Genomic DNA, 9,005 nt, shown 5'->3' on the forward strand with positions numbered 1-9,005 from the left:
GCTAATTGTGAAATGACTAGTTCAGGCATTCCAGTTGAACATTTTCTAGCACTTTCACTTACTCTTGCGAGTGCTTTCTACACGTGACATGCCCATTAAAGTTACAACTGATTTGGCTGAACTTCCCCATTTCTTTGGCTGAACTAGACCAAAACTGTATGAGAGGTTTTTGCATCCAATCTCAATGAGTGAAATTTCATAATAAACTCACAACTATCATTTAACCCATTTATTTTGTAGCCTTGAAGCATAGATCATCCATGAAAAAAAAGTTCATATCAATTGAATACCATAAAGACTTCATCGAACACTTTTTTTCTTCAAAGAAATGAAGGGTTAACAGAAGTGTGATTTGTTCATATGAATAACGATGATGGGTTAGTTTTATTTTTTGCTGCGATTTGTTCATATGAATAACGATGATGGGTTAGTTTTATTTTTTGCATACCAGAGAAATCGTCATGAACTTTGATTTCTTAATGTAGAACTAGTAACTACTTAACGCTCGCAACTACAAGTATTTGTGTGAAATAGTATGGGCGCGAAACCTTAAAAACTCTTTAGTGAAAAAGAACTGATAATGGATCAATGATAATTGGGATCTATGGCACATAAGTTTTGCGATTTTATATTTTCAGACTTCGTAGTGAAAAGTTATTTTTGCTATTTTACCTGTCAAATTATTTTAATTTCTTTGAAGTTAACAAGTCTCTTGTTGAATTTCAATACTTCAAGATTATGGATTTCACCTGCCCCATTTTTTTTTTTTTTTAGAACATTGTACCACAGCCCCATCACACCACATCATTATTTATAATTGTAAAGGTTCCCATCGCACTTTATATCAGACCAGAGCTAAGGGAACTGTTTAGGAGTATATATTTAAACTAAACCTGGGCCTTGCCCAATTTTTTCATTTTTTTTTGAAAACAGGGCCTTGCCCAATTAAGTCGTAGCTTCCACCATTCAAATCAACTCTTCATTCGACGTATCCTAACATATAATACGTGTGTGCGTGAGAGTACAAGTGTCTTGGAATCGCATCTTTTTTTTTTTTTTGGATCAGCTCTTAGAATCACATCTCAAAACAATTAAAATTTGTAAAAGCGAAAATTGAGTGAACGAGGGCGAGGGCAAGGGCAAGGATTGAGACCGGAAGGTCATGACATTAAGGATCATTATGATGATAATTCACCGAAGCCCAAAAACTCCGGCCGGCCCTGTTTACTGAAAACGAATTTCGTTTCATAAGCTCCCGCGAAAAGGGCCTCTCGATAGGCGCGCTTTGTGGTGATTCAGAGCGTTTGATAGTAAAATGGAAGAAGAAGCGGGGGTGGTTAAGCCGAAGAAGAACGGCGGCGGCCGACTCTGCTCCCTATGCAACCAGCGAAGGCCCGCCCTCAAGAGACCCAAAACCCTAGAACAGGTACCTCAATACTTTTTCGTCTTCCTTTCCTCAAATTCTACTCTTATTTTATTTTACACAATGCATGCGAATTTATGCAATTTTGGCGTGCCAAGATTTGCAAGGAGTGTTTCTACACTGTGTTCGAGGAGGAGATCCACAGGGTGATCGTTGATAAACAGCTGTTCAAGCCTGGGGAACGTATTGCTATTGGCGCTTCTGGTGGGAAAGGTAATTTTGATTTTGATTTTGCTTCTGTTTTGTGGATGTAGTCATGTGCGATTTTGTTGGATTTTGATTGGCGGAGACTGCTGAGGGTTGCAGCTTATTGGTCGGCTTATGGTTTCTTGCTATATACTTGTTGCTTTGGTTTAGTTACAGTAGAATTTCTAACGAATTGCTGGTGTACTTGAATCTTGTAGATGAGGCACTGCAGTTTAGATACTGAAGTAGTTCATTAGCATCTATCTATCAGCACTCTATACAAATTTGTTGAGCCTCCAGAACCCTTCAATTGTGTAATCCTAAATTTTTAGAATTTTCTTCTTCTTCTTCTTCTTTTTGAAATTGAAAAAAGAGAAACGTGGTGGAGGGGGTGTGGATTTAGAGAGAGAACGTGGGAAGGGAGGGGAATTTTGAGGGAGAGATTCATGGAAAGTGGGGAGTGGGAAGTTAGTTTTTATTGAATATTGAAGATAAATGAAAATTACACTTTCTAATTTTCGTTTGTTTTCTTTGTTTATAATTTTCAATTCATTTGAGCTTCAAATTTTAAGTGCTGCAGAGATGCATGTATATGGTCGTTAGGGTCTCACTGCAGGGCAGCAGAGATATTGCACTCTAGAGTCTAGAATAAAAAAAGTGGCCGACATTTGTACCTTATTCCCGTTCAAATTTGATTACATGTCTTCTTTCTCCATCTCAATTTGCTTTTTGTCCCCCTTTTCTTTGATGGATGCATTTTTAGTCAGCTCTGTCCGCCTGAGAACATGTTTTTTGATTCATGAACATGATTTTTTTTCGTCCTCATATTCTTCTTCCTTTGTGCTGTGCAGATTCCACAGTTCTTGCTTATGTGATGTCGGAGCTGAATCGTCGTCACAATTACGGCCTTGATCTTTTTCTCTTGTCAGTCGATGAAGGCATCATGGGGTATAGGGATGATTCTTTAGAAACTGTCAAGAGAAATGAAATCCAGGTAAGTGAACTTGGCCAAATGGCAATGAGTTTTGACATTTGAATTCATATTTTCGTGAATCTAGTGCAGTTTTCCATTTTGATAATTTTATTGAGTTGGCACCCTTGCCTTGGCCCTTATATTTTGGATACAGAGCATCTTATCAATCTTTAAGAGGGAAGCCACGCTACCGAACTCCGTTGCATTGAAAGTCAACCGCTACTATTCTCCATTTTTTGTTTTTTAAATTTGTGTTTGTATAAAATTTAATTAGTCAGTGATCTAATTCGAACATGATAAAAAAAGTGAGCTAATTTGAAGAGTTGGCAAATGTAAGGTCAAGTGGTAGAGTAGTTCAGGTAGTTTATGACGTGATGTGCCTTTAATTCTTGGAAAAGTGATAATAAGCTTGTACGATTTCTAGCAGTCTTGCAATATGAGCTGATCTTATTTAGGACACTCACTCACATTACCACCCACTTGGCTTAAGTGTGATTTTGCTGGAATAATAGTCTCAATGCACAAGTGGGACTTAAGTTCACAATTTATATGAAGTCCTTTATGTGTTTTGATTTATCAGAGCAGCTCTAGTGCAACTCCGCATGTGCCATGTTTAGAGTCTTATTTTTTTTACAACCGGTCCCAAGCCCGGATAATGGAGGAGGTGTGTGTATTAGGTAGCTGACAGCCAGCACGTAAAAGCCCTATTAGATCTTTATTACATGAATCCTAATATTTTCCCATATCACAACCATGTCGGATCCATGTCAGAGAAGCTCTAATGGCGACATTTTTGCTTATTTGTAATTGGTGCGTTAAGTTCTTCCCTTGCAGGAAAATACTTGTACTTTTTGCTCCTCTAGTCTTTCGTAGTATATTGTAGGCGGGATACAAATCATAAATTGAATTCATTATAATATATAGGATCTATTCTATCTTTTTTAAAATGCTTTCTTTCTGTTTGAAGTTCTTTGTTTTTCTGGCTAATAATATTTCTCTTAGTCTGCTGTGTTCCTAATTAACGACTCCTGTACTTGCATGTTTTTTAGTATGGACTGCCGCTAAAAGTGGTGTCTTACAAGGACCTGTATGGATGGACAATGGATGAGATAGTGAAGATTATTGGTTTGAAAAACAACTGCACATTTTGTGGTGTGTTTCGTCGCCAGGTAAACTAGTATGCTCTTTCAAATTGACAAGCTCAATCTTTTATTCACTTTATGTATGACTAGTACGTTCAGGGCTTGTAAATGAACATTACCGAGCAGGCCCAGTTTCTTATTCCTGTTACGAAGAGATTGAAAAAGATGTGGGGCCTTTAAATTATGCGTGACAAGGTCCAACAGTTTTTAGTTTGATAAATTCTGAAATCAAATTTTTTGCTAATTTTCATGTACAATCCTAATAGTAGATTTGATGTTTTTTTAATGTCAACACATTCATACTATGATTGGTAACATAATTTTTATTAATGCAAACCTGTAGAATTACATAATTAGATGCCACGGTTTTTATGAAATGTCTTCAGATTATGTGCTTGTGTTCATATGCGATCTAGTTTGGGACCTGGTTCCCCAACTGCCCACTCCCCCCATCATTGGAAACTTACATTTTTTAAAGTTTGTATTGATTTTGACTGTGATTATGGAATGCTTTACCCACTAGGCCCTTGATCGTGGTGCTGCATTACTAAAAGTAGACAAGCTAGTTACTGGGCATAATGCAGATGATATTGCTGAAACAGTTCTTTTAAACATATTACGAGGTGATATTGCTAGGTAATTATCATCCAAGTTTGTTCTGTTTTCTTTCACCTTTTTATTTGGTGAATCGAAGTGATGCTATGTTGTAGGTTGAGTCGATGCACCTCGATAACCACTGGAGAAGAAGGACCAATACCAAGATGCAAGCCATTCAAGTACACCTATGAAAAGGAGATTGTTATATATCCTTTCCATGTGGTTGCTCATTTTTGCCAAAGGTGGCATTTGCACATTAATTATTACTAATTTTCAACTTTTATGAATCCAATTAGTTGTCAAACCTTGACCAGCTGTTCACGTATGCTTATTTCAAGAGGCTGGACTACTTCTCAACTGAATGTAATTCTTCAAACCTGTTTCCTTTTAAGTTATTGGTTCTATGATCAGGTCTATAGATTAGGTGTATGCTAGGTGGGGTTTTCTTTCTCTTACGACATGAGTTTTGGTAATTTGTTCTCGTCCCTATTTTTGCGGGCGGAGGAAGACACCTACACTAATGAATCTGGAGGTTGATGAATGCCTTTTAACTTTGGACACTATTGTTGCTCCCAACTTGGAACCTTTTCATTTCTGCTTCTCTCCATATTCATTTGACAAGAACTTTTGCCGCCTTTCTTAGATGAAATACCTGAACTGAGTTTCTCAACAACCTATACATCTTAGGGGTTTGTGTATAGAAGAATATAAACTTTAATGGTATTCTTAATTGAGCTTATTTATCTATACCATTATTCATGTCATTTCACTTTTTAATTAAATGGTGTTTTCTGGAATCTGGCCATATTTCGGAAATTTAGTTTGGTTGAATGTAGGTTTTCTAGAATGGTGCATTTACTTAGTTTCATTGCCATGCTCTCCCCGTTGAATGGAATTTATGAGATTTAACTCTACATGCAATATATCTATTGTCAAGTGTGGTCGTACTTTTGGGGGCTTATTTCTTGGATCATTTTTCTTTTTGCTTGAATATTTTTTCAGTTGGATGCTATGATGTATGTTATCTATCCACCTTTCCCTGTAATGCTTTATTGAATGATATTTTGTCTGCTTCTGAAATTACAGGCATTTATTCCCCGAATGCTTATCGTGGTTTTGCACGTGAGTTCATTAAAGATTTAGAGAGACTCAGGTTGTTATGTTGTTAATTGTTTTTTTCCCAGGAGCAAGTGGCATGTCTTTTTGGAAAGAAGTTGTTGTACATGGAGTATTTTGGTTTAACGACTTGATGGTTCATAACTGCAGACCAAGAGCCATACTTGACATCATTAAATCGGGTGAGGATTTCAGGATCTCCACTTCTACAAAAATGCCGGAGCAGGGAACCTGTGAACGCTGTGGTTATATTTCTAGCCAGGTTAAGTATTTTTTACTTCAATCCAAAACATCACGAATTTTGGTTAATGCAAGATGTTGATTCTGGAGTCGCTTATCTCTTGGGTTTAGCATTTCAATTGTAGACTTGGTGGTTTGCCAACCTTTATGGGACCTTGTCCAGTTTACATAAATATGTTATTGTTGTCTTTCTGTAGCGAATAAGAGGTTAGAAGTTTCTAACTTGTTTTTGGACCATGTGTCATAGCATAATTGCTATATATCCATGACATGACATGAGCTATTGGCTTGAAGATTGCTTGTTTTTCCCTTGTTTTTGGACAAAGTTTCTACTTTTTGTTATTGAATTTTGTGACCATTCCACCTATGTTCCCAGTCCAGTACCCTTTTATTCTCCAGTGAATGAGATTTAAGGACTGGCTACTCAATGTACCCTTCAATGTCTGTTTAGTCATGTATAACGTTTTTCTATCATGCTTTTCTATTGACAAACTTCAAGATAATCGAGAAACTCCTTGAAACAGATTATTGAGCAATCACAATGGTTGACATATAGCATTTATTCTCAATGATTCCAGGGGAAAGATTCTTTGTTGATGACGCACTTGCATATATGTCAATGGGAATACTTACCCTATGTGTTCATATATGTGCAGAAATGGTGTAAAGCCTGTGTCTTGCTGGACGGATTGAACCGTGGTTTGCCTAAGCTGGGTATTGGCCGAAGTAGAGGTCCCAATGGTGATCATCAAAGGGAAATGAAACAGAGTAATGGAACCAGAAATATTCAGAGCAAACAATGTGGAACATTAGACTTCTGAGGATGTCGTGTGGCAACTTCAACTTGGTTCCTCTTAAAATTGGGCTTTCATTTTTTGACTCTCAAGAGACGGGAGATTACGATTGTCAGGGACTTCAGAATTCTTGGGATTAGTAGAATAATTTGTTGCTCGATCATGCTTATGAGAACTGATTTGAGGTTATGTTATCCATAGTATGCAGTACTTGTTTCCAACAAACGGTAGGAGGGACGTACGGAGGTAGATGGTGCAGCTCAGTGGTAAGACTCGAACTCTGAACATCAGTGACGGACGTAACTTATGCCTAGTGGGGGCATGTTCCCCACTCAGTTTTATTGAATCATTCACACCCAACTCTTCAAATTTTTATTGTCCTCACTCGCCGAACATTCATGGTCCATGACGGTCACCGTAGCCCTTTCTCAATTCCCTTCTTTTCTTTGTTGTGATTTACTGGAGTTTTCCCCCCTTTATATGGTTCACGTTTTGGGGACGATCTGTGGATTGGTAATCAATTTAGGGATTAAATGTATCCACCGATTGCAGTCAATGGGGCCAACAGGCAACATCATAGCAAATGGTTGTGGCCTGTGCTTCATTTGTTTTTGGGCAAATTTTTGTAGTCGTCCCTCTAGTTTTAAGGTTGTCTTAATTTCGTCCATCTAGTTTCAATTGTCTCAATTTCGTCTCTGTAGTTTGTTTTACGTTCCAAATTGGTAAAATCGTTAACACCATTAATGAAACTAACGGAAAAAATATGATTAAAAAATTTAGTGCTCCAATTTTCAATCTGGTTGAACCAGTGTGAATATCTTATTTTTCTGATCATTTTATCTTAAATGGTCATAATAGATTTTTGACTCTAAGGCCTTTCAATAAGCACCCTAAGAGAGCCCCGAAACTAAATAATGAGTCTTTGGGTGCTCGTTGAAAGGTTTTAGAGGCAAAAATTCATTACGATTATCTAGGATAAAATGATCAAAAAAATAAGATCTTCGCACCGGTTCAACCGGATTGAAAATTGGAGCATTTAATTTTTTAATTATATTTTTTCCGTTAGTTTTATAAACGGTGTTAATGATTTTACCAATTTGAAACATAAAACAAACTACAGGGACGAAATTAAGACAATTGAAATTAGATTGACGAAATTGAGACAACCATAAAGCTAGAAGGACGACTACGAAAATTTGCCCTTTGTTTTTTGCTCCCCACCAGTACAGCGTCCCACAGCGTCATATATGCATTGCTGGTATCTTCCAATTTGAAACAATCACGTTCGAACCACGTATGATTTGGGGAAAAAGAGAGAGGTTCGAAGTGTGTAGACCCTTGGGGAAGCGACTTCAATCTAGCGGATTTGAAATTCTCTTTCATTCCAAAGATATAACCTGTATTTAGGCGCTTCATATTCGCCCGAAGATTGTCTGTCTTTAACAATGAAAAAAATAGTGTACGATTCCATAGATCTCAATGAAATCCAAATTTTCCAAATTTTCTAAATGCCATCCCTCATGGATAGAAGTAAATAAACGGAAATTAATTCTAACTCTTACATGATGAAAAAGAGTAAAAAGTCGCAAGAAGAAAATGATCATATTTGATCACTGTACATTGGTAACATCAGAAAATGAAATAATCGAAAATCTCGAATAACTAGCCAAGCTTTGTCACCATTTTTCCCCTTTCTTTCTACTAGTTGTCCGTGCTGCGAACCCTCTTGCGCATCAGTCAATTGTGTACTCTTTTTAATAGTAAGACGAGACGAGACGAGAATGCCTGCCGACGTCATGCAAATTCCTAGCATGTGCCTATCACCGTCGGTAGTTTTCAATACGACTAGGCCCCACGCACGTGAAAGGAATTACTACTACTGTCTATTTTCCCCCCACAAAACTCAACATGCTAACAAATTTTATTCTATTTTCTTAATTTTGCCGCCGCTTCCAACAGCATATTTTAGTACTTTTTGTTGTCGTGTGGTTATCGAACAAATTTGCAAAAAGTAAATAAGCGCTTATTCTCCATGAGGTTTATGAAGCAGCATGTTTGAATCTCATAGAATTCAAACATTTTAAATCTTTGGGAGGGTTTATTCGGTCTTTAATTTCACGGTTTCAAAATTAAATGAGGTGCGCGCAACCTGATCCGAACATCCGTTTATTTAAAAATACAAGGTGTTAGATAAATTAGAGACTGAATGAGTTCATATGGTGTCAATTGCGCAGCCATCGTATCCACTGAAATAGCTAATCTGGACAGCTATCCCTCCCAATCCCTATCTGTGGTCCTAATCCGTCTTTAATAAATCTGCTGTCCTCATCGACCTTCCAATCTAGTACTAGTAGAAAACTTGGTTCCAATATATATGGCATGTCCGAATAATTTCTCGGGTATTGCTAAGCGGCATAATGGTGGGACAAATTAATGAGCATTAACCACCACACTAAACACTCGTATTTTGAAAAAGATTTGAATCCTCATTTTCCTTCTATATGGAAAAAGTGAGGAAGTGTGACTGAATTAAC

General features: G+C 37.3%; 1 protein-coding gene across 1 annotated transcript; it reads left to right on the forward strand.

Moving 5' to 3' along the window:
* The first annotated feature begins 1,109 nt into the window (after positions 1-1,109).
* Positions 1,110-6,665, forward strand: LOC131330878 (cytoplasmic tRNA 2-thiolation protein 1). Its single transcript, XM_058364620.1, has 10 exons — positions 1,110-1,426; positions 1,522-1,636; positions 2,461-2,603; positions 3,632-3,751; positions 4,248-4,360; positions 4,435-4,527; positions 4,644-4,684; positions 5,408-5,474; positions 5,588-5,699; positions 6,334-6,665. Exons 1-10 carry the CDS (start codon positions 1,316-1,318, stop codon positions 6,496-6,498), a joined length of 1,080 nt encoding a protein of 359 aa, XP_058220603.1. The 5' UTR covers positions 1,110-1,315; the 3' UTR covers positions 6,499-6,665.
* Positions 6,666-9,005: the final 2,340 nt, after the last annotated feature.

The sequence above is a fragment of the Rhododendron vialii genome, chromosome 6a (assembly GCF_030253575.1).
Source record: "Rhododendron vialii isolate Sample 1 chromosome 6a, ASM3025357v1".
Taxonomy (NCBI): domain Eukaryota; kingdom Viridiplantae; phylum Streptophyta; class Magnoliopsida; order Ericales; family Ericaceae; genus Rhododendron; species Rhododendron vialii.